The 25,998-nt window shown below is 41.0% G+C and overlaps 1 protein-coding gene across 11 annotated transcripts in view; it reads left to right on the top strand.

Moving 5' to 3' along the window:
• The window catches only part of myo9aa (myosin IXAa), a 106,960-nt gene that overhangs the window by 76,794 nt on the left and 4,168 nt on the right, over nt 1–25,998 (top strand). For 3 of the 11 annotated variants that reach the window (XM_072380098.1, XM_072380094.1, XM_072380092.1), the window contains 27 exons: nt 233–428; nt 1,720–1,839; nt 3,240–3,315; nt 7,698–7,838; nt 8,328–8,367; nt 8,441–8,563; nt 9,663–9,743; nt 9,937–10,047; nt 13,184–13,306; nt 13,845–13,994; nt 15,281–15,594; nt 15,982–17,727; nt 17,999–18,086; nt 18,304–18,519; nt 19,424–19,521; nt 19,630–19,772; nt 20,550–20,773; nt 20,872–20,988; nt 21,222–21,410; nt 21,576–21,626; nt 22,637–22,748; nt 23,531–23,592; nt 23,770–23,962; nt 24,073–24,201; nt 24,280–24,385; nt 24,467–24,598; nt 25,178–25,301. In XM_072380098.1, the coding sequence (XP_072236199.1) occupies nt 233–428; nt 1,720–1,839; nt 3,240–3,315; nt 7,698–7,838; nt 8,328–8,367; nt 8,441–8,563; nt 9,663–9,743; nt 9,937–10,047; nt 13,184–13,306; nt 13,845–13,994; nt 15,281–15,594; nt 15,982–17,727; nt 17,999–18,086; nt 18,304–18,519; nt 19,424–19,521; nt 19,630–19,772; nt 20,550–20,773; nt 20,872–20,988; nt 21,222–21,410; nt 21,576–21,626; nt 22,637–22,748; nt 23,531–23,592; nt 23,770–23,962; nt 24,073–24,201; nt 24,280–24,385; nt 24,467–24,598; nt 25,178–25,301 (5,205 nt within the window). Of the gene's footprint in view, nt 1–232; nt 429–1,719; nt 1,840–3,239; nt 3,316–7,697; nt 7,839–8,327; nt 8,368–8,440; nt 8,564–9,662; nt 9,744–9,936; nt 10,048–13,183; nt 13,307–13,844; nt 13,995–15,280; nt 15,595–15,981; nt 17,728–17,998; nt 18,087–18,303; nt 18,520–19,423; nt 19,522–19,629; nt 19,773–20,549; nt 20,774–20,871; nt 20,989–21,221; nt 21,411–21,575; nt 21,627–22,636; nt 22,749–23,530; nt 23,593–23,769; nt 23,963–24,072; nt 24,202–24,279; nt 24,386–24,466; nt 24,599–25,177; nt 25,302–25,461; nt 25,510–25,998 lie in introns of all 11 variants that reach the window. The other 8 variants (XM_072380093.1, XM_072380088.1, XM_072380091.1 and 5 more) reach the window with 7 other exon arrangements.

The following is a 25,998-nucleotide window of genomic DNA, read 5'->3' as shown; positions in this document are numbered from 1 at the left end:
CAGATTGAGTAATTTACTACAGTCTTTCTTAATTGATAAATAAAGAAGTTAAAATTTAAACTCTTTCAGCATCCCTTTATTTTTCCTGCAGCCAAACAAATTACACTCAGATGCTACATTTGACCTTTCTTTTGGATCTCAGTACATCTCTTCAATCTCTTTTCAGTACATTTAGATGTCTGAACAGCTAAGCTGATAAGCAGTTTTTTAAAAATCTTTTCATCTCATGCAGGACTTCAGGGAGAAGAACACAGATCACATGAGGCCTGACATCGTAGCTCTGCTGAAGAGCAGCAAAAACGCCTTCATTTGCAGCCTGATCGGCATCGACCCCTCGGCCACTTTCCGCTGGGCGGTACTCCGTGCCTACTTCAGGGCCCTCATGGCTTTTAGAGAGGCTGGAAAGAGACACACTCACAGGAAGACTGGTGAGAGATGACACTCGCAGAAACTCTGCCTAAATGGCTTTTATACAGTAGTGAAAAGGCGTTCATTAAGAAAGAAACAGGACTTTTTCTTAGCTCATACTCTAAAGAAGCTTCCATGGATATGCAGTAAGGAACTTTGTATTGTTTGAGAGCAGGGTTAGGTTTAGTTTGTGCCTACAGGAATTTTCTGGGATAACTCGTATTTGGATAAATATTAAAAATCATTATATTCTGTTGTTTGTTGTCTCATGTCATGTGAAAACAATACCAGCAAATCCAGAAAGAGAATGGCATGTAAGCATTTCAGCCAGGGGAAAATAAGTCAAAATGGCCAACAAATAAATCTGAAAGCTTATTAAGCTTATTAGCTGCCAGAAAATGTATCTGCTGCATGAAAAAACAAACAATTGAAATCTCATTATCCATCAAACTGAATGGTTTGATGTATCTTTTCAGTTTTCCTGGCATGAAATGTTCTAAATGCTCACATGCCATGCAGTTATGGTTTTGTGGTCTTTATTTCCACCACATTTTGTATTTCAGTAGTCACTATCCTGCAGTGTGCATAGTACAGGTAGATTTTCCATCTGTTGACATAGGCTCATGCTCTTCATCTCTCTCAGCTTTGTCTTTTCCTGTAGAATTTGCTCTAGCCTTACTTTATGTGCCATGGATTTTAGCATCAGCTGTTCTTTCAGCATTGCAGCGTATGAATCAGACTTGCACTCTGCACCCTTTTAAGCTTTCCTGCACATAAAGTGTAGATTTTGTCTTGTGAAATTAGACTTTTCTTTAGAAGTCTTGGATCCTTTGCTTATCCTTAGATATCCTTCAGAAATCTTCTGACTAAACTTTACAGTTAGTTGTGCTGCCCAAAGGAGGCTGTTACATGTCTTCTGAAACTTTTCTGCATTGGCACAGTTGTTTTTGAAGTTCTTGATTGTTATAAATCGTAAAATGGCTACATTTATAATTTCTCTACCACCACCATCTTGTCTTAGAAGACAAGGAGTACACATAAGCTTTCAATTGCAGAAAAACCTCTTGAAGACGATGTAAGAAAGTGCCTTAGGGGCCAAGCACTTACATAATGATGGACTCTTTACTGCTGTTTTGAATGTCAATCATCTTCTCTCCAGAAGTCTTGCACAGGTATCTCTTCAGTAGATGACTGCATTTCCTGATCTCTTCTTCTTTGCTCTCTAATCTGTCGTTTCTCTTCTCTCTCCCTTCTCTTTCCCATGTGTTTTTCTGTCTTCTGTTTTTTTTTCTTTTGTTTTGCTTCTCCAAGGGCATGATGACGCTGCTCCATGTGCAGTATTGAAAAGTGTGGATAGTTTTAGCTTTCTGCAGCACCCTGTGCATCAGAGAAGCTTAGAGATCCTGCAGAGATGCAAAGAGGAGAAGTACAGTAAGGCTGCCAATACAACAATGACTCCTCCTACTTTTTTTGTTAGATCATGACTTGGGAAACTGTAGGGATGAGACTGACCAACATCATCAACTTTTCTAAACTGTTCTGTTTCCAAAGTTGAGCCAAAAGAAATCTGTTTAAACATATTGCAAAGAGACGTAGTTCTGTAAATCTTTTTTTTAATTTTCTGTTATGCCATTTGATTTACAGCCTTTTCTGTAGAGTAGATGCTTGTTGGTCTCTGCTCCCTCTGTCTCCCTCTTCACCCTTTCTCGCATTTTGTTTGCTAGCATGCTTCAGCCATTTTGTTACTTGCACGTTACTGTAAAAAGGCTTGCAGAGGAATGCATGGTTGTATTACTCTAACTTTTATCCTGGGAAGCGGCACCTCTAGGTCTCCCATCTTCTCTTGGTTTGTCAGTAATACACACTGCATCGCTTTAATGTTGTGCCTATTGCGGTGGTGGGTATAGTTGCCGGTTCACCAACACATGACTAAAATCAGCTGTCTTCCCTGTGACTAATACAAAATGGACTGGTGATGGTGATAGAAGACAGAAGGTTTGTTTGACACAGCTGGGACACAGATGTTTACATGATTGTCACTAACTTGCTCACAGGCAGCTTTACATGTGGTGCAAGACATACAGCTAATCTCAAGCCCCTCTCACAAAGATCCCTTTCCTCCACAAATATTTCAGTTTGCTCAAATATGTTTGTGTCTTTTTGTTTTGTGCCACTTTGCAGCTCCAGATGAAAGTGAAAATGTTGTACAAAGTGATGATGAAACTGAAAACGGTACACTGTTAAGCCACAGTTTGCTCTCTGAGTAGGCTAACACACCGTAGATTTCTGTGATCTCTCAGCACCGTGACTGATTGGCTGCAGGTTCAGAGGGACTGCTGGTGTATGAGTTGTATCACTGCAGGCTTATCACTGCTGAAACCCAGCCATCACGCTGTAGTACCGTAACAAAGCAACCTTAATTAAACCAGCTCAACTCAGAATTTAACTTTTTCTAGATGGGTGATAGTGGAACAAAACGTGAATTGCATATTGATATTTGAAACAACTAACCAACATATTAAGTAAGCATACAGCCCAGACTAATCTAAGTAACTCTTCAGTACCATCTTCCATAATTTAACACTAACAAGAGCGCCTGTTAACTGCACAAATCTTAGTTTTGATATAAAATCACCTGCATTAGGTTGTATTTCTAATAAAAAGACACATGACACTCACAGCAATGATAACACGGAGAGAAGTGCGTTTTTGTCTGGGAAAGGTTTTGTGTGATTGTGTGTGTGCAAATACCTAATATGGTGATTTGAATGTATACATGTGAGAGTGTGTGTTTTTCTCTTCTTTGATGTGACCTGTTTGTTCATGATCAGGTATGACCAGAAGGAGTCCACGAACGCCTCTGTCAGACATTCAGGGAAGCAACACCATCAATGAGAAATCCCCACGGTAAGTGTGTGTGTTGTCGGTCAGAATTGTTCTAATTCGAAGAAGTGCTGTATAATTACTTATTGCTTCAAAGCCGGAACCACCAATGTGCAGGATGTGGACACAAATCAGCACCTGTGTCACTTCTGGGCAAACTATTGTTTTTGTGTGGCCAACAATCTGATAAAGTCTTCACAACATCAGAAGCCATCCATCCATCCATGAAAAAGAATGAAATGGATGATATTTGTATTTATATTTGAATTGCAGCTTAACAATTAGATAAATGTGTCAAAATAACTTATTTTCAAAGCAATTTATTAGAAGCAAAATGATCAAACGGATGGGGTTCAATTAGTTCCAGACGGGGCTGATCATATACTCCAACAATACCTAAAATATAAAGAAGAACCTGAAAACAACCACGAGTGAGAAATGAATTACAGATTACATCAGTTGTGATCTGTAATTAATATTTGGTTAAATATTCAGTGTCACTGCATATCACATATAAACAGAAACAAGTCAGATATCAGTACTACTGCAGAAGCAAATGTTCTGAATTGGGAGATGGTCCCCAAATGGAAACAAACAAAAAGATACTAATTAAATCTCCCAATTAACAGACATGCAGCAGAAAACCACCAGGTGTCTTTGGTTACGTTTGCCTACCGTATACGTTATTTTAACAACTAAAAAAGATGCTATGCACCTATTTAATCGGAGCAGGGGAAAATGAATTTTTTGCATTTAGGCGCATGGATAATCTTAAACTAGAAGTGTTCTTCTTGTCAGAGTTATCATCCCAATGGATTTGAAGAGCCGGTATTTATCACCCAACCCCTTACTACCTTTTCTAGCGAATGCACTGCCATCAAGCATGTAATCATCAGGATGTTGACCTGTTGTCATTGAAACAGACACGGCCTGTCATTTAAAAAAAAAAAAAAAAAAAAGCCTGGTGACAGTGCTGTGACCCTGAGCACAGCTCCCATCTCACCCCACCGTGACCACGGTCCACCACTCCCTCTAATGAGCTGTGGCCTGTAAGATTAGCAGGCGGTGACCATGGCTGGCAGTGCAGAGAGGCTCCTACAAGACAGCTTTTGTTAAACAGACAGGAGCTCAGACTGGAGTTGTTAAAATCCCCCTTAATGTAATGTGCAACCTCTGCCCTCGTTCCATCTAACTCTCCACACACTCAGACACACACTAAACCCTGTCCAGCTGCTTCCTCAGTGATGTAAAGTTAGAGCTATGCACTGGAGAGGAGCGCCCGGGGAGAGATAAATATTCAGTCCCTGCAGGGTGCTTGTCGGCCTGACAGAGCCACAGACAGTGCAGTGCTTTATGGGCGTCTCAGAGAGACTGTGGAGATAAACAGTCACTACAAAAGGCATATTGTACTGTCACCATCTACTGAGATCGATGATCAACTGGGGAGAAATTCTCCTTTATATGGTATGCCAGATGCAAATAGAAGAATTGTGTTCTACTAGATATTTTGACATCAAAATGTATAGTCTGATTTGGGCATAGACAATGAATTCTTAAACATTTGTCCCAGTAAGATAGAGTTTAAACATTGAAATGCAGAAAAATCCAAATGTATTGGAAGGTTATGGAGCACGATTGTTGTGTAAATCGTGCTGCTAATGTAAATCATATGTATCTGCACTGGTCCTGTGTGACTGCAGAATGTGACTGGGATAGTGGAGTGGTGTACCAGGTTGTGTGCTGGAAGCATCAATCCATTTACTGTGTAGAGACTTTGCTCTAATTGTTTTATTACATCTAGTTTCTGTTTGTCACTCGGTGTTCACAATGTTCTACAACTGAAGCAGTTTGTCGTAATGTTACAAAAATCTAAAATCATTAGTCATTAGTTTTACTTACAACCCAATTTCCCCAAAAAGTTGGGATACTGTGTAAAATATAAATAAAAACAGAATGCAAAGATTTGAAAATCTTAGAAAAAAACATTTTATTCACAATAGAACATAGAAAACATGTCAAAAGTTGAAAGTAAGACATCTTAATGTGAAACAATGTGTCAAATTTTTTAATTTGTTGAAAAATCCAGTCCAGTACAGCCCCTGGACTCATCTACTACAAAGGCATACTATTGTAATTAATGCAGCATATGTTTTCGCATTGACTTGCTGAAATATGTAAGCCCTGATGAGGACATTGTCTGAATGGGAGAACATATATATACATTTCAGCACTGAAACGAGCTTTGACCCAGAGAAGACAGCAGCATTTCTGGATCATCATGTTAATGCAGAGTATTTTAGCAGTGAAAAAACATGTTCAGTCCAAACAGCTACTCCTGCATTAAAGCTACTGTACCAAAAGCTCCTCTCTGCTGCTGCTGCTGCTGCTGCTTTGTGTTTGCATTGACTTATCAGCTTTTTAAAACCGCTCCACACCCCGGTGTCCCGGCTCGTTTTCTCTCTAGGAATGATCCAACCCCCTGCTAATAACACAGTATGAGTTACCAAACACATGTTGCTGCTGTTGTTTGTGTTATAGTGCGTGTGGCCAATAACTCCTCTGGAGGAATTCTTGTAAAACTACAGAGGATGATAGTGGGAACAAAATAAACGCCTCTAGTGGATCTGAGCAGTTGAACTTATGATAAATTGCTTCTCACAGAGCTTGTACTCCTCTCTCTTTAGTCCAAACAGTGGTGTTGTCTTATGTTTCTTGCTTCGTATTTGGTACCTTGGATGTTTTTTTTTCTTCTTCTCATGCCATCACCTCTCAGCTAAAAAAGAAAAAGAGTTCAGGTTGGTTTAAACCACAACCTGACCGCTCGTGTTTTTGTTTGTGTTCTGGGCAGGTGGCTTGGTTTCACCTTGAGGCCTGAGGTTTTAAACCCTTCATTAAATGAATTCTGCATGACATGAATTTCACTGTCTTCTGGGGAGAAAAGATGGAAACTACTGCCCCTGCTGGTGACATTCCTCCTGGGGAAAAAAACCCTTCACAAATATACAAAGCACTGCAAAGGGATGTAAAGATATACATACAGTAGCTCATAGATCTCTAAAGCTTCTCTTTGTTCAGACTGATGTGAAAGTGCCTGAAGGACAAAGCTGCCCTCTGAAACTCAGTGTTTTCACCCCAGGGCCAAGCTGTTGTTAGAAGGGATGTTACATTTCGGACCCTTTGAATATACATAATAAAATCAGACTGTCAGTTATGATACAGTAGAATTCACAGTAGGGTGGATACTTTTGGTCTAAACCTGAAAATGATTGAAAAGGTTGAGAAACATTTAAAAACAAAGCGGTTATGAAAAAACTGAACATTTTTGTCTTATCGTCTAAGCTCCTTCATACAAAATACTATACAAAAGATTTCCTTTTGTCTACTGAAGCAGTGTTCAGGTGACTCTAGATCAAATAATCAGAGGCTTCCCAAAGTAAATGAACCAAGAGCTGTTTAGAATAATTTGGCTTCTTACCAGCAGAATCTTGTGGCATCAGAACTAAGTCAAAGTGTTTGAAAACAGATTAGCAGAAAGTTGCATGATGTCGTCTTTGGAGTTGTCAGGAAAATGTTTAAACTACTCTAAACAAGTAAGCATACAGTTTTCCACAATTAGCCCTAAATGAATGAAGTAACTGATTGCACTTCTGGGGCCTGAGTTGGGATGTTGCTTCATTTGCTCAGGTTTAGGTTGAGCAACATTATATTCTCAAAACATTAGTTCAGCTGATAGCCTAAATTTATATTTATAATTTATATTTATAATAGTCTTTTTTTTTCTCCTCTGATGACACAGACATATTTCACAATGATTCTTCAGAATTCTTCAAGCTCAACAAGTGGTTCAACCATTTTGCACTCACACTACGGTTCATGTAGAATCACCATTTAACCCAACATGCATATTTCTGGTTTGTGGGAGGAAGCAGGAGCACCTGCACAGAACCCAAGCAGGCAGTGGGGAGAACATGCAGTTTCCTCACAGAAAGCCCCCAGCCGGGTTTCAAACCAGGAACCGTCTTGCCGTGTGGCGACGGTTCTAACCACCACAACACCAATTAGTCCCAAACTTAACCCCACTGAGAATTTTGGGATGTACTGGAAAGGACTTTATGCAGCAGTCCAACTCTCCAATTGCTATCTTGGCAAACAGTGATTGCAGCTGTGAACAGAAACCAGTGGTGTGACGTTACAGAAACCTATCAAATCGATGTAAGAGCAAATGTTCTTGTAATCAAAGCTAAATGTGGTTCAACATTTTTTAACTTTAAAAGTCAACTTTCTACATTGTGTTTTATTTAAAAATAATGCAGGACAGATAAAATGATCACTCAGATGTTCATTTGAATAAGGTAAACATCGTATAATCAATCTTTTTCATTTACATTTGTGTGTTTGGAATAAAGGAGTTCTCCGGGCCTCAGCTGGAACGGACGCGTGGGTCGACAGAGCCGCTTGTCATCCAGCAGCTCCACAGCAGAGGAGGATGGCATCTTTGTCAACTCTGCCAGCAGTAGACTCCTGGAAAGAGCCCACGACATCCTCATGTCAGTAACATGACACATCCACACTCAACGTGACACTTTCTGCTGCTTCTGGTATTAAAGTGTTCCCCTCGCCAACATACAGCTTCCAGACATGCGTAGTTAAACCTGTTAAATCTGTGCTGCCACCATTTCGGCCGACATGCTCTTGTAAAAGAGATTCTTAACCTTAATCTTGTTTAATAAAGAAAGAAATGTAAATATTTTGGTCAGTAATGTAACATGTCATTTGGAGACTTCTGTGAACCTGACAGACCTGAGCTCAAACATCTGCTCTGTGGAGAGGTGCTGCGGTGATCACTGCATTCCTACCAGCTCAGTCAGTGCTGTTCTGTGCCCGACCCTGACCTCTGACCTCTCCCCAGAGGGAAGAATAAAGTTCCACTTTACTGTCAGCAATATACGACTCTCTCAGGGAAAATTTCTGGAATTAATTGAATGCCACTTGACAGTAAACGCGTACCTGCTTACCTGTTTTCTTTCAATTCACAGGAGGAACAAAAACTACAAGTCTAAACCAGTTCTTCCGAAGGTACAGTACTGGATTTCTTAGATTTAAAGGATTTAAACCTGATTACCTACTGACCCTGACTTTACACCTGCAGCATTTACTGAATGTTAAGTCACTGAAGTACCTCAGCAACCTGACACTTCACGACCGCATCACCAAGTCGCTGCTTCACCTGCACAAGAAGAAGAAACCACCCAGTATCAGTGCCCAGTTTCAGGTCAGACACACACTTACACAGGGTGACACACTGCAGAACTCAGAGATTTACAAGCCAGCGCTCTCACAGCAAAAATAACACAATACGCCTGAGCTGGAACCACCTCCAGCTGTTCATACAATAAGGAGGGTGTGTCCTTTACAGACAAGAATCCATGAGAGGAAATATTGCTCCATTTCTCTGTCTGTCTCCACTGTCCACTGGCTAAAACCTGCATTTGCCCAATGTGTTTCCACTATGAAGTAATACCCGCCCAAAAGTCACAGATTATGACATAATGTCTGGTAATAATGATTAAAAAAAGAATATGAGAAAAACTTTTGATTTTGTGTGAGAGAGTTGAAAAATAGCCATTACTCATTCACCAACACACCCTTTTAAAATTCCTCTCTACTGTTGATTCTGTGACGGGATCATGAAAACAGAATATTTTCAGAGGGAACTAAATTCACACAGAAAAAAGAACGTGCCCCTGTTTGAACTCCTATTTTCCTAATTAGGAAAACTGCTCTTTGATTCTTCTAATGGAACTTATAAGACTGAGATAAACAAGACATTAATCATGAAAAAAAATTCTCATTGACAACCACTCGCACACAAATCTCCTACGAACAACCTCCAGTAACAAGAAACTGCTATTTCCCCCCCGACTTCTTTGAAAGTGAACTGTGTGCTCTGGTTGTTGGAGGCAGAGTCGAGTGCTGAGGCCCCTCTGGCAGGCAGGCAGCCCCGGATCCATGTGTGGATGACTTCACTTTCCACATCCTGTCCTGCACTGCTTGCTTTAATCTCCCTTAAAGGGGGACTGAGGCACTGAATTCCTCCTGCCACTGAATTATCACATGCACATGCTGACACACATGTCCATGTGTTTCCACACAAACAACCCCACATGAAAATGCTACATCTTCTCTTGAGAGCTGCATGCTAACATGGACATGTTGGAGTAATAATGAGGCCAGGCAGCGACTTTAATCTCCAGTGTGACTCGCAGATGACGACAGAGTTTGACCACTGCCTGTCAAACAGCTGCGGAGTGTGTGTCAGCCTGTCGTTTGCTGTGAAGTGTGATGGCTTGTTGTTGTGTCTCATTCTGCAGGCCTCTCTCAATAAGCTAATGGAAACTCTGGGTCAGTCTGAGCCTTATTTTGTGAAGTGCATCCGCTCCAACGCTGACAAGGTACAGTGTGTTCACTCCAGAGTGCGGCCATTTTGACTGTTTTGGTTTAGTTTTCAAAGCATTTCTTATTTCCTTTGAAGCTGGAACTTTTTGAAAAAGCTGTTTATCATTTCCCCCCCTTCTCTCTGTGCCCCGCCCTCCTCGCGCCGTCTTTAATTCTCTTTTCGATTATCTTTCTCTTTCTTTCTCTCAGCTGCCCTTACGGTTTAACGATAACCTGGTGCTGAGGCAGCTGCGGTACACAGGTATGCTGGAGACTGTGCGAATCCGGCAGTCGGGTTACAACATTAAGTACAGCTTCAAGGTAACACACATTTACAACCTGTTGATACCTCTCTCCATGTTTCTTTAACTTTATCATATTTACTGTGAAAAATAACAAGAGAGCACTTTAAAATATTTTTTACAGTCCACATACACAGTTTATTTCACTTGTGGTGCATTTGTTACTTGGTAGTCAGTAGTAGAATGTAACTGAAGAAGTGACCGGACCAAGCTGAGTATTCCTTAACATAACAACATGCAGACTCATACAAAAGTGTCCCTCTCAGTAATGTTTTAATAGCCAGTAGAAGTGTTTTGTGGTGTATTTCTCTGCAGAGACACTCCTGCTTTTATTTTCCTTCTTTCTTTTTTAATCTTGCTGTGAATGGGAATCATTTTCTGTTCGATAGAGGGTGTGTGGACACCAGCCAATGACAGCATGTGGGTGATAGGAATATAAAGACATAGCAATAAGTTCCACTTTTCTGTTTAGATGTCTCTTCTACACTCAAATTCAGGCTCCCATCGGTTGAACAGGAACTTTCAGATAGAAAGTGTCTACATCTGAACGCTGCCTTTGTGAACAGTAACTAGCCGTAGAACTTGAAGGAATTTTGAGATGCTTTATCGACATATATTTACGGTTATGTGTTTCTTGGAAAGTCATTTATTTGATAGATGTAGTTACTAGCTACACCGTAGAATAAGATTTCACATTCACATTATGCTATCTGTGGATAATTTGATGGGTTGTTAATGCAATGAATACCAGATTTATGGAAGTCCATTGTCAGACACTGCTTCAGTATTATTCCACTGAATTTAAGCATTGGCATCTTGGAATATAACTAAGGATAAAAGAAAATCTATTGATGGAAAAACTTTCATTCAGTATATTCCGGTAGTCATCTTTTTTTTGCTGAACCTAGATCTGAAAAACTGAAGCAAACCAGATAATCTTCTTAGTCACATCCAGGTGCTGACTCTTCTTTTGACCAGCCAGGGTGTTTCTTAATTAAACCATAAGAGAATGAATCAATAAACAGCACTTTGTCTTGCATTGTGAATACTTTTAGCTGAAAATACGTCCATACTTCTTCCACCATGATTTGTTGTGTAAAATCTTAAAGTCAGCAGATGATAATCTCGCTGTAAATTTCAGGAACTGCACTTTCCTTATAAAACTAATCCATGTTTGGAAAATCTTCCCACTTTAGGCTCCACAGCTTTGGTTTGCAACACAGTTTTGTGTTGAAAATGGTTTGTGTCCAAACATGAAAGGCAACAAAACTGTTTGTCAGATCAGATATGACAGAGCTGCAGAAGACCGTATACACCAGCTTTATTATTATTTCCCATGACTTGTGAATGTAGCCTTTTGTATATGATTGTAAAAGTATCTGAAAAGTATTTGTTTCCTAAGAATTAATCGAAACATACTTTCCAAAAAGCCAACACTCAATATGCTACAAGGTCAGAGGTGTTGAGATATTTGAAGTTTATTGGTCTCCTCTGTGCAGGCGCTATGTTACACAAACTTTAAACACCTTTCTGGTTCCGGTGATTTATTCACCTCCAGGAAACGTCAGCAAAGTTGCCCATATTTTGGTTTTATTGTGAGTTGTGTCAGGATGGAATTCGAGGGGAAGGAGATGGCAGCCGTCTTTAACCACACTGGCTCTCCAAAGAATGATGTCAGCCCTCTGTGACTAATATAGCAGATTGGAAGTTAGCTGTTGGGCAGAAATATTTAGGAGGGGCTCACTCCCACTCCAGTTTCTTCTTACTGTAGTTTCCATTTTGTGGTTTTGACTGTTCACCACGCCAGTCACGTCCTGCCAAGGTTTTAGACAATGATTACATCACATTAACTGGCTTATTAACAAGTCGCTTTACCAGATATCAAGCTTGTTTTCCATTGTTTTTAAAGTGGTATCGACTTGAGGTATTATTTGCTGGGGCTCGGCTGTTAGGACTTCTGTTCTCGGAAACAATGAGGGGTAACAACATTTTAATTATGGCACTGAAAGCAACTAGAAAAGGTCATAATACTGTTAACTGAAGAGACGTGACTCTGTCCATAAACAATGTTCACACTGGGTAAGTGTCACCAGTTTTTCTCCTTACTTTAAAACAGCAGTGTTGGAAAGCACTTAAACTGATTAAAAGAGCCATGTATTCATGAGATAAAGCACCTTTTAGGCCCTCATTTGTTACTGAACTATATGAGTTCAGCTAATCTGTATTTCTGCACAGCTCTGGTTCATCAAAGAAGCAAATATTACGTTTTTTGTGACTAACTTGTTTATTATTAAGTGGTAGTTACCTTTGATACTAATGATGAAACACGGACTAGGAATGTTGCACGGCCAAAATCTTTTGTCCAACAAGAATGTAGAAATGTATTTCCTGCAGTTACCAAATACAGAGACACAAAGGAACCAATTTGTTTTATTTTTTCATCCTACAACGCTGGACAACTTTTTTTGAAAGAATAAATATCCTTTACATTTTGTTTCATTTGTGTTTTTTTTTGGTTAAAAACATGACCTCATGAAAGTATTTCAGTGATCTCACTCTGATATTCTTAGCACCAGACATTGTCATTTACCAGAAAATTCCTCACAGCATCTTTGGTGCTGTGGTCAGCACTAATGAGAAATGTCTTGAGGATGGTATCACTTTTGAGGACTCTGCTGTTCGGAACAGAGCCTCTGCTTTGTCCTCGGGTCTCTGAAACACTCCCCGTGCTTGTAATTGTATAAACACAGCATCTGTTTGCCTGTCCACCCCCTACAGCCCAGGGTTCTGATTGTATTGAATTCAGACAATGGGCCTCAGTTTGAAGAGTGGGAGTTCAGCATATTTATGCCATGATGTTTGAGTCCCCCAAATATGGACTTTTACCTGAAACCACATGTTCAATGACAGCTTTTTTGTTTAACATCCGCTCAGGGGATACTACAGATGGCTTCCTCAGTTTCAGAGAGGTGCAGCTGAAATTCAGGCCCGGCCCATTAATCCTGAGCTAGAATTAATGTTGGATAAACTGATGACTTTAGCAGATTCATAGATGTAAAACTTTTGTTGGACACATTATTGGACAGAAACACGAAATGAACAGAGCAAAGTAGATATATACTTCTCATTAACACCTTCTCCAATTCTCTTGGCAGGATTTTATCCACCATTACACTGCACTGCTGCCAGAGGGCACCAGTGCGTCCAGAGAGGGCATCCTAGAATGTCTGGATCAGCTCGACCTGCAACCAGAAGGGTATCAAGTAGGAAAAACAAAGGTATTTGCCCTCTTTTTTTTCCTCACGTAGTTCACTTAGGCACAGTAAATCCATGGCGTGTCAGATGTTTTTTAATACTGAAATAACAATAAAGGGTGGAACAAACCTGTAATTTTATGAATTTCATTGTTTGGTGACTGAAGAAAATGTTGAGGGCATTGCTGTCGCTGCATCCAAGACCTAAACATGAAGTCAAATGCTACTAGCTAAAAATAAACAAGCAAAGTTTGGTGTTTCAGATGACCTCATATTACCTGAAAGCATCCTGCCTTTGGAAGAGGATGTAATGTAGACGGTGTGTATATGAATGGGGCATGATAGAGGGGTCCATGCTTCTGGGATGCTGTCTATATAATTAGAGCATCATACCTGACATTCTTGTGACCGTGACTCCGTCCGGGGGGGTTTCAGGTTTGTTTGTGTGTGTTTGTAACTGACTGTGAGCTTTTTTTTTTGTGGAATGTGAATATATTTCTTTGCGAGCAGCCTCGCTCTTAATAAGTGTCCGTGCTTACTCCATCGCGGTTCCTCCCCTCAGGTGTTCTTGCGGGAGGCTGAGCGCCTGTGGCTGCAGGCCTCACTCCACAGGGAAGTTCTCCGACTCATCGTCATGCTGCAGCGGCGATTCAGAGCCCGGCTGGAGAGGAAGCAGTTTGTCAGGATGAGAGAGGCGGCGATCTGCATCCAGGTACAAAACAACGCTTTTCATCATCACTGCCATTCCTTCTCTCTGAGACCCGATGTCTGAAAAAGCTCCATTAGTAGCTGGAAAGTAACAATATGATAGATGGACCTAAAGAATAGACCTAAAGAATGGCTATTAGAGTGAATTCTTGGAGATTCTAATTAAAAACTCACAAATTTAATTGTTCAAGGTTTTGTTTTACTTTTGTGATGTAAATCACGTTTGTTGCATCAGATGTTTTGCATTATTCTGCTTACATTTGCAATATTGTAAGTGAGGCATGATGTTGTGATATTAAATGTGTTAACTGAAAAGTCTGAAAACTATGTATTCATATGAAGGATGCTTGATTTTTAATTGATCAAGTTTCTAAAATCTTGTAACCCCCCCGAGCTGACACTCACTTACGGAACGTTGTAATGAGGTTATTATTTATTCTGAATATTTTGGGCCATTTTTCTTCTATAAAACATTCAGACAATTCAATATAAAGGGTGAGAATGGAAATCAGTGTTTTTTCTAATATAGTTTACCCTTGGATCTTTCACATTTTTTAACATTAAAACTCTAAATAAAAAGGAAATTCTCATCATTTGAGTGATTACGTTTCATACTGATATCTGCTTTAGAAAATGTTACCTTCTCATAGTGGCCTTCAGTAGAAATGCTTTGAGTTCTACAAAACAAATCTGCTAGTTGCATTCTCAAAGAGAAGTTTTATCATACTCGAAGCCATATTTGATATCAGTTTTTTCCTTCATGCATCCTGAAGGTCTTTGCTTTTCAGGAGAACGAACACTGTTGTCAAAGTTAATGGAGGCAACCGTTTAGCTTCAGCTTTGCTGTGTGTAGTTCTTCATTCAAGGTGGAGGCGGGGGGGAGATATGAAGTTCTGCTGGGATCAAATGGATTTACGAGGTTAAGTCGCAAGAGTGGAACAAATCCAGTCTCAGTTGTAAAGGGCGAACAGTACCTTTGAATCATGAAAGAAAAAAAAAGGGAGAAAATGACAAAAAATGTCAATTTCACACTTGCAGCGACAAGTTTGATTAATATTGATTGATATTGCTTTTTCTTCCTTGAAGAAAACTATTAAAATAGATGTTTTTCCTCTGGATATTTAGAGTAGATTGTTATTTATAAATTCCATCTGTGAAATGATTCAGATTGTATATTTAAGTTAAGAAACATTTTGTGAAAGAAAATGGTTGTTAATTATTAAATCCTGTTTATTAAAAACAGACTTTGTGTCCTGAGCATAGCATATCATTGTCCTCATCTCCCTGCAGAAATGGTGGCGTTCCTCCCGCTCCATGGAGGAGGACGAGGATGAGGATTATGATCCCAGTGTCCAGGAGGGGGCAGCGTTGTGTCTGCAGACACACTGGCGAGGCTACAGGGAGCGTCAGAGGTTCAGGCTGTGGAGGCAGGCTGCTCTGGTGCTACAGAGGGCGTGGAGGTTCTGGCTCTATCGCCGCTGCTCAGCTGCTCTGGTTATTCAGACAGCCTGGCGCTGTCATCAAGCCAGGGAAGCCTACCTGCGGCTGTATGGTGCTGTTATACTGCTACAGGCAATTTGCAGAGGTTTCCTCACCAGGCAAAGGTGAGCCATACGGTGAAATGAAAATATTTTTGTATTTTTACAAAGCGTCACTACTTTGAAAATAGCTTCTGGAGGTAGATGACTGAGTGATTTTGCAAAAGCTTGTGAAAAACCAGATTAATCTTTGCACACAGCTCCAGCAGTGTATTTGGGCTTTGTTCAGTGTGCAAAAAGACTGCTAAGAACATACCATTATGCAAGCAATCCAACACAAAGTAGCTCTACAATCAGCTAAGCTGCTGAGAGCAAGACTTTGTACATAAGACTCCGTATGGTTGTTTCTTGAGGAAGTTAACATTAGTCATTCATAACTAGCTTTTTGAAAAGTAAAGGTAAAGAAAGTAGTTTCAGATGGTGCTGAAACGGTTGTCCCACCTTGACTTGCAGCTTCAGAAAAGTGAGACAACAAAGACTCAGGGAGCAGCAGGAGAAGCTGCTTCAGCTACAGAATGGCCAGGTGAGTCTCTCACCTGGAGAGGAGGAGGAGGAGGAGGAGCTGCCTGAAAGAATCATGGGGCTGGACCTCAGCACTTGGGAGGATCGTTCCTACGAGCAACGGGAACGAAGCCTCCAAGAAGTCAGCAACCAGCGGGGGGCTGTAAAGGAAGAAGAAGCAGATGAAGATCAAGTGAGGACTAAAGAGAGTGCCTCCGCTGTAGAAACTGAGGCATCAGCCTCATTCCCATCATCCGCTGTGGTGGTACGAGAGAGAGCTAGAGCTGCAGATGATCCCAGCCAGAAAACCACTCGTGCCAAAAGAGAGAGCCGACGGATGAGGGAGTTGGAGCAGGCCAAGTTCAGCCTGGAGCTCCTCAAGGTCCGGGCAAATAGCGGTGGAGCTTCATCTCCCTCAGAGGAGAAGCGCTGGTCCGTGGAGCTGGTGCCTCCTGTAAGCCCGCCTCTTCGTTCCCCACAAGGCACCCCTGACAGCCAGAGCTCCAAAGGCAGCTTTGAGCTTCTCATTATGGATGAGGAGCCCCCAAAGGCGACAGAGGAGGTTACAGACAGTGATGACACCTGCTCCCCTTTACCACCTGTTGCTCCAGTATCTGAACCTGATGTGGAGACTGTTTCTACAAGCCCAAAGCCAGCTGAACCACAGCAGCCAGGCTTTTGGGATTCAGATGTCTCACAAAGGAGCTTGAGCCCAAACAAAATGGATCCTTCAGTCCCCTGTGCTCCCTCACATCCGCCCAAAATTGAGAACAACCTCCCGACATTTTACGTCCCTTCTCGTGAGGGCAGCACAGTAATCTCCCATCATCCTGCTGAAGAGCCTCAGAGAAACAAAGAGGCAGCCGCCTCTACAGCCTCCACTTCCATTACCAAGTCTCTCAAAGAGAGACGAGAGTCAGCACGCCGACCCGTGGTCGTGGTCATCAGTATGCAGAAAGAAACGCCACTCAGTGAAGAGCTGAGTGGCATCGTCCGTCCTACTGTAGACTCTGCATCCCAGACACCCTCAATACAGAAACCTGCTCCAGCTCCTGCATCTCAAGGTCCCGTTCGTCGATCAGACCAGGCTGTTATAGAGAAACTGGTGCGACTCAACGAAGAGAAAGAGGAGCGGCAGCGTAATCAGCAACAGCAGAACGAGAAGGAGATGATGGAGCAGATAAGACAACAGAAAGAAGTGCTGGAGCAGCAGCGTCTTTTCTTCGCTCAGTACGAGAGAGACATGTTTGAGAAGCAAAGGGGAGAAGCTCTGCACAGGATACAGCAGAGCCGACAGGGTGGACAGGATTTTTCTGAAACTGCAACCTCCAGAAAGGCCCTTAGACCCAGTTCCCTGCTGATTGAGAGAACACCTCAGCAAGCTCCTCATGGAAGAACGCAGTCAGACTCAACTCCCCCAATGCTGCACTCTCCTCCAGGCGAAGACACTCATGGCAGCACACGCCACCCCCAGCTGCCCCCTCCGCCTTTCTCTGCTCCCACCGAAAGGCGCAAGGACAGCAGGCATGTTGCTGAGGGCTGGGCACCCAAACTCACACTGGAGTCCAGAGATGGAGGAGGAACCAGAGTTCGAACAGCTACCAAGAAGCTGCCAAGTCATCCAGGCACCACAGTCAGTATGACTGATAAGCCAGGCAGCATCTTCTTCTCTCCAAAGGACAAAGTAGCATCTGTAACGTGAGTAGTCTGTAGTTTTTCTGTGCATGTTTATGTTGCAGGAACTGATTTAGTGGTTCACTTATATGGGGGTTTTAATAGCAGGATGATTTATAGTCCATAAGTAATGTTCATTTTATGTTGTTTTTTAAATTTGGCCTCTCATGCAACTGTCTTCTAATTAAAAGAAGATCCTTTAATTTAATGAATGAATGAATGAATGATGACTTTACATTATAGCAGTAGGTTTTGGTACTCATGATTTCCTCCTTCTCTCTGTCACGTTTGACAGTGATGCTGCCACTAAAACACCTGCAGCCATTCCCACAGAGGGACCCACAGCAGCCTCAAAGCACTCTAAAGGAGCAAAAGCACGGGATGTAAGCAGCCCATATTTTTTTTGGAATCATTTTAAAAAAGCCACGCTTTCATTTAGCATGTTTTGTGTTGTTACTGAATGAGTCTTTGCAGGATAACTCCTAATTTTAGGCATCGCAGCTGACGACATGAGGGCAAAGAAAAATGCTTTTAAGTATCTTCTACTGATCAGTACAGGCACCTGTTAAACATGCTGTTATCACCTCTGGTAAACTCCAGGTTGGCAGAGTGGGCCAAAAAAAGAAAGCCAGAATGGCACGGACCCGCTCCGACTTCCTCACCCGCGCCCCCACCCTTTCAGTTGGGGGCGATTCAGACGAGGAAGACTATGATGGGGACAGCCTCCACAGCCCCCGTCATTACACTCTACCTCTCTCCAAACAGAACTCCACGGAGGCAGGCTTAAGGGAGTCCTGTTTCAGTGACTCAGACATGGTAACAGGCGCCATCCGAGCCACCAGTGGCCCTCTCTGCTTTGTTAAAGCGTGCCTTCTCCTTGACTTTTTTCTAACCCACTCAGCCCAGAGAGCATAGGTCTGCATCTCACCTCTGACTCAAACTGAGCTTCAAAATATTTCTGGTTTCTTTTTAATAGAGTAACTTTTCCAAAGAGTGGAAGACATTTCAAAGGCATTTCCTAGCAGGTATTTCTGTTTTGAAATACCTGCTGAATAATGTTGTGTAATCGGCAATAAAAGCTATCCTGCCATTGTTGCTACATATATATTTTTGTCAGTGTTTGAAGACATAATTTAAGGTTGTCACAGTCACTGAAAGCCAGCCATTGCCATCTGTGTAAAATTTACTTTACATATTATTATGCAGGATAAGTTTTGAAATGTATTTTCCCTGAAAATATTAAACTTTTAACATAGTTGCCTGACTAACATTTTTTGGCTACTCTGTCTCTCACCGCTGTGGTTTTTCTCCCTCGTTTAGTTCTGGTTCCTTCTGGTTCAAACAGGAACATTTGCATGTCACTTGGTCACACTTCCTTTCTTGGCAGATAGTGCTGTTCTCTTGTCAAACTGGAAATCCTTCAAAAGGGATTGAGACTTTTTTTTTTTTTGCTTAACAAAACCATCTCCATCTTTTTTTCTCTGTTTCTATGTTACTGCATTGTAATATCATGAAAATTGCATATAGAATTTGCTCTTTTAGATATCCTCACAAGAAGCTTTGATTAATGTAAAATGTACAGCACTGGAGGTGTGATGGTGCCATCTACTGGCTTAAAGATGCCCTCAAATCAAAGCGTACCAGACTACATGGAAATGCAATGTATTGTCTTCTGTTTTGAAATGTCTTTAACATGTTGTCCAACTTCACCTTGTTTCAGCCTGAAAGCTCTGAGGAGCAAAAGAAGATACACAAAGCCATGTCGTCAGGAGATCTCGGCAAAGTAGACTCAATGCGCAAGAGTTCGCAAGATGGAAGGTTGGTCACAGTGCTAGTTTTACAGATATGTTTTCTTCATTTTTTGTTCCTTACTTAACAATTTTAAGGATGGTTTAGTCACAAATAAGTTATTTACATTTTAACCAGGGTTCGTAGGATGCGTTTTTGGGGCAAAACAAAGTACGGGGATAAGAAGACGTCCAGAGAAAAGCTGATCTGTGGGGCTGACTCCCTGGACGGAGAGTATGGGGACACTGGGCCGTTGCTGGGAGATGGTGAGATATCCATGTGTAAGCACTTTACACCACTTACTTAAACTATTTAAAACTATCAGAACGTATTTAGATTTGTCTGAAAACCTCAAAAATGCATACCCACTGAAATTGGAAAGAGAGTCATTTAGATACTAAGAAGTAGTTCTGCCCAAAGTGTGAAACTTAAAAAAAAAACAAAAAAAACCCCATCAACATTTCTAAAATTAAGGTCAAGAATTGAAATTGTTAAAATCAATGTTTTACCAAGATTTTTATATCTTTTCTGAACCCTTCCTATTCTGCTGTCTCATTTTTATTTTAAAGAATGGAACACAATGATAAAAAAAAAATGACTGGATACTATGTAGAATATTACAGCTACCGAAAGGAAAAGGATGATGAGAGCGTAACACGTCAGAAATGATATGTCAGCACAGAGCAAAGCATTACCATAGCAAAGCATTACTGCATAGCTGTAACCTCTTGTATGAGGCACAGTGGGAGGATATAGAATGTAAAATGATGCATGATGTACATATACAGGCAGTACTTGCACGAACGTATAGATGGATAGAAAACCTTTGGACAAAATCAGTAGTTAGGATTTGGAGAGAGCATTTGAGTTGGATTTTACATCAAATAAGATGGACTCAAACTTTGGATGAAGAAAAAGTATAAAATCCCTATGCTACATAATAAAGGAAGCTGTAATAATGAGTTTCCAAACTCTACGAGAACTATTTTGATTGGAATATGAAGATTTTCTCAATATTTCCCATAAAGCCTCAGCGATTGAAATTCTCATTGACACAGCAGGTCAGGAAAACATGTCGCCGCCCTGCAGTCCTGATCTGACACTGGATCGAGGGTTCAAAGATCTGAAGGAGAACAAGGAACCTTCTCCCAAGGTGAAGCGAAGGCGGAGTGTGAAGATCAGCAGTGCGACCATGGAACCTGCTCAGTGGCAGAACGATGCGCTGCAGATCCTGACCTGCACCAACGACTACAGGAGCATGAACGATTTCCTCATGAAGAAGGTAAAGCCAAACCTCTCTTGGTCCCTCGATGCATTAGGGTGAACTGGATTATATAACATGCGGGTGAACTTCTAAAATGTGTGGGGATTGTGTTGAAGATCAACGACTTGGACACAGAGGACAGTAAGAAGGACACCATGGTGGACGTCGTGTTTAAAAAGGCTCTGAAGGAGTTCCGTCTTAACATTTTCAACTCCTACTCCACAGCACTCGCAGTAAGTGTTGTTAACTCTGTGGTCACAATCTTTCACAGCTGAAAACGGTTTCCACCATCTGGAAAATTCTTCATCACACATGATAAAGACCAAATTTGGATCAAAATGCAAGACTTTATCATAGATGAAATAGTTGTTTGAACATGTTTTATTCATTCAGATATGTTGTACTGTACGAGAAGATTGTTTTCAAAGTCTAAATGATCTCATGACTGTGTTTTCTTTCTCCATAGATGGATGATGGTAAGAGTATCCGCTACAAAGACCTTTACGCTCTGTTTGAGCACATCTTGGAGAAGACCATGCGACAAGAGCAGAGGGACTGGAGGGAATCTCCTGTCACAGTGTGGGTCAATACTTTTAAAGTTTTCCTGGATGAGTTCATGACAGAGTACAAACCTCTGGACAGTACAATCAGCAAGGTAATAGTTCACAGATAAAACTGTTCACAGATGTTTGCCTTAACCAAGCTCTGTGGCAACATTAAAGAAATGTCTATATATTTATTATTGATTTCTCCCTAGATTTTATATATGTTGGTATTTATTAATAGTTAGTCTGATTAGCCTTTTTTCTTTTCATTGCAGCCGATACCTAAACCTGAACGCAAAAAACGGAGAAAAAAGGACACAGACATTGTAAGTCTCCTCTGTTTCATCGATTCTTAGCTCCTAATTCTGATAATACCAGACAAAATACTTTGTCATCTTTGCAAGAACCTAAAAAGAATCCCTTATCTTACAGCCCCTGCAAAAAGTATGGCATCCCCAGTCTTGATGGATGTTCATTTAATTTAGTAAAAAATCGGTCAATAAACACAAATCACAGATATGTCACAGATTGATTTAATTTAAGAGCCAAACAAACACACCTCAAAAAATGTTCTAAAGTGCTGACAGTTTTTGCTGTTTTTTTTTTTGTTTTTTCTTCTCCAAATCAAGTGAAGGAAAAAAATGGTGGAATCATGAAACAAAAAAATCCCCGTTGGCACCGATTGTTGCTGCTCCTCTGGCGTTTCCAACAGCTTGAATTCTTTAAGGCTTGAATTTTTCAAATGAAAAACAACATAATTTATTTACCAGGCTCCTATTTTTTGGTTTAGTCTTTAACAGATTTGTTAGGACCTTGTGTTTTCACCACAAGGTTTCAGGCGGGTTAAGATGCAGGCTGTTGCTGGCCGTGTCGGTGCGATGACATGTCTTTCCTGAAGAGCAGTTAGAACTCTCTTTGCTCTGTGGTAAGATGCATTATCGTCCTTAAAAATTACCTCAGCATCTTCAACTGCTGGATGAAGAAAAGTGTCTAAAATGTCCACCTGTATATTTACTGTAGAGGTAATAGCTGCCATCAACCTGCACCAAACTAAAGTTCCAGCATTATCACCTGACCTAATGGCAGATTGATGATTCATCACTGAATATCACTCACATCCATTAATCTACAGCCAAAAGTTTTTTATTTTACAAAGCCAGAATGTTCAGCTCTTATGATTAAAAACGCATTGTGCATTATCTTTATTTTCTTTCTTTTAAAACAAAGAAACTGAATGAACATCCTCTAGAGGTGGCGATTCCATTATTTTTTCCAGGGGTTGCACATGTGTACAGGCTGCTTTATGTTTGTTAAAGTGCTCTGCTGCTCTTTGCAGGTGGAGGAGCACAACGGCCACATCTTCAAGTCCACCCAGTACAGCATCCCGACGTACTGTGAATATTGCTCGTCTCTAATCTGGATGATGGACCGTGCATGTGTGTGCAAATGTGAGTGTGGAGGCAAAATGTCACAACTGCAATTCAACACCTGATTTCCCACAGATTAGAAAAACTGTCTTGAAGGCCATAGATGATGAAAAAGTTAATCTTGTCCCAAAGTGTGTCGTTCATCATTTAAGTTAATAAAATTAATAGTCAAATTATGGGAATTAAATGTTTTAGTTATTTAGCCAGAAAAAAATGGATTGTTTTGGTTACATAACTGTCATAATTTTTAATAAAATAAAAAAATTAGAATTTTAGAGATGTTCAAAATATATTATCGACTTGCAGAAAGAGGAAAAACCTGTGAGTACAGGATATGACTTGTACGTGTGATTTAATTAGCTGTAAAATAATGTGACGTAAAGGAAACCTCCTTTCTTGCCAAACGTTTGGGACCACACACAAACATCTCTGTCTTCTACAGTGGTATTCACGTGAACTTGTATACACACACATGCTCGCCCACATACCTCATGTCTGTGGCTGATCCGTGTCCAGCCGGGCCTCAGCGATCGAGCCCCGCCCCCTCTCCCTCCTCAGCCCTAATCAGATTGTTTTCAACTGGACTCATGGGGTCTGCAGCTCTGTCTCTCCACAGATCTCTCCACACAGTTTGTCCTTTATTCACACAGGATGCTTTCTTCGTTCCAGCCAATACCACTTTGGTTTCTCGAGCGATAACAATTTTTGCTATTATCAAAACGTCTGCTGAATTATGAGGAGACACTGTCTTTCTGTGGATAATGGAAATGACCTGTTTGATCTCTCTGGCTGTGTTCATCCAGTGTGCCGGTACGCCTGCCACAGAAAGTGCTGCCAGAAGACGACCACCAAATGCAGTAAGAAGGTGAGTCGACCATATTGTGTATCCTCACAATAATGTCTTGTGACATCAGTTGTGTTATTTTGGGGTTTATGCACAGTAGCTTCTGTTGTCTCTGTCCAGGAATGACTATTCTTTGTTGGAACATTTACATTATTTATGTACATCATGTGGCATGTATTTCTGTTTGTTTCTGAGCAGTTTGATCCAGAGCTTTCCTCCAGACAGTTCGGGGTGGAAGTTTCTCGCCTCACCAACGATGAGAGGACAGTTCCTCTGGTGGTCGAGAAGCTTATCAACTACATTGAGATGCATGGCCTCTACACTGAAGGAATTTACAGAAAATCTGGTTCCACCAACAAAATCAAAGAACTCAAGCTCGGGCTCGACACAGGTAATCTTTTGCTTCTCAGCTTTTAAAGTTGACTAACGTGAATCTGAAGGGATCAAACCTGGTTACAAAGTGTTGTGTGACATGTTTGCACTCTCCCTGTGACCTTACAGACGTGGACAACATGAACCTGGATGATTACAACATCCACGTAATCGCTAGTGTCTTCAAGCAGTGGCTGAGAGACCTGCCTAATCCCCTGATGACATTCGAGCTGTATGAAGAGTTCATACGTGCTATGGGTAAGCGGTCGGCATCAGCAGTATATTTGTTTGCCACACCAGTAAATGCCAATTGATCTTGTTTGAATGCCACCTCAGGTTTGCAGGATAAAAAGGAGACTATGAGGGGGGTGTATTCAGTTATCGACCAGCTCAGCAGAACTCACTTGAACACTCTGGAACGCCTCATATTTCACCTTGTCAGGTAAAAAAAAAAATGTGCTTTCATATTAAATGTTATAGAGGGTTCATACAACATACATAAAACTATTATTTCTGCTTTTAGGATTGCCTTGCAAGAGGAGACAAACCGTATGTCAGCTAATGCCTTGGCTATAGTTTTTGCTCCCTGTATCCTTCGCTGTCCTGACACCATCGACCCACTACAGAGCGTCCAGGACATCAGCAAGACAACGGCGTAAGAATCCGCTTCCTGCCTTTCAAATAAAAAGGCTTTGTTAATGGAAAGTGCAGGGAGGGCATTTCAGTGGGGACAGGCATGACTAAGGGGAACAATTGGATGAGAGGCTGTTCAATTGAATTAATCTATTTCATGTGAGAACACTGAAATAACTTTTCTACAATCAGGTTTAGCAAGATTATCAGACAGAAGGACAAGTTTGAAAGGATTTTTGAGCAGTGGGAGAAGATGTTGCTCAGTTGAGTGCAGTGAAGCAGCCTTTTGCTGTTTGTGTCTAAATTCTTGGACTTCACACATGCATACATCTTAGTATTGATTCCGTAAAATAGTTTACTTTTGTAAACTGAACTGTGCAGATTTCCTCTAAACAATGGTGGATGGAATTCATGGCATGAGCACATAATTTTATTTTGGGAACAACAAGCTTTAGGGAAAGAACAAAGCTCATATTGTATTGAATAAATAAGACTGTAGCAAGGCTCTTTGAGTGGCTTTATATAAGCTAGTCATTCTGCTAAACCATAAAGTACTTTCAGGGATTCTTAACTGGTTCTGTTTGTCGTCATTCCTCTGTAGGTGTGTGGAACTTATCATTTGTGAGCAGATGAATAAGTATAAAGTGCGACTAAAGGACATCAATACGCTGGAGTTTGCTGAGAATAAGGCCAAGTGCAAACTGACCCTCATACGACGGTCAATGGTGAGATCAAAGAGCATGACTAATCCCAGTAACGATAGCTACCTGACTCACCTGCCTTCCTAAAAAGAATCCCTGCCTTAACTTCCATCATTTCCTCCGTTCTTAGCAGCTTATTTCTTCTCCTCAATCTCTGCCCTAATGTGTCTTTTCCTTTACCCAGAGACCAGTTCTAATAGCTGTTAGATTTATGAGCATAGCGCACAGTATGGTATGTATACACGCACAGCGGATCACATCCTCAAGCCATCTTCCAGTGTTGTGGTAGCACAGATGTCTCTCCTTTCCCAGAGCATGTGTCATCTCATCACATTTTTGTTTGTTTGTTGGACTATATTCTGTAACTGTCTCTTGTGGATGAAATTAAGGACGTTACGCAATCATCCATTGGCCTCTGATTAGATTTACTTAATGCCGTGTGGAGTATTAAACATACAAAGCAAACATTTTCAGCTTCTTCTATGACTTCAAATCTGTTTGAAAATAAGAATTAAACCATTTTCAGGTTTTCAGCAAATAACAAGAAGCTCAAATATTCCTTTTGCTCAGATAAGGACAGGAAAAGGTGCATGTGATTTTGTCATTGCTTTCTCTGGACAAACTGTGGTCAAACATTATTATGTGCTTTTGCTTCTATGTGCTCCGAGCAAATACCATATTAGTATAAATATGACATTGTGACTATTAGCTCCACGTTTAA

Source organism: Leuresthes tenuis, unplaced genomic scaffold (genome assembly GCF_036924035.1).
Source record: "Leuresthes tenuis unplaced genomic scaffold, fLeuTen1.0.hap1 SCAF_2, whole genome shotgun sequence".
NCBI classification, from domain to species: Eukaryota; Metazoa; Chordata; class Actinopteri; order Atheriniformes; family Atherinopsidae; genus Leuresthes; species Leuresthes tenuis.
Note: the sequence above shows the minus strand (reverse complement) of the source record. Positions and strands in the feature narration are given on the sequence as shown.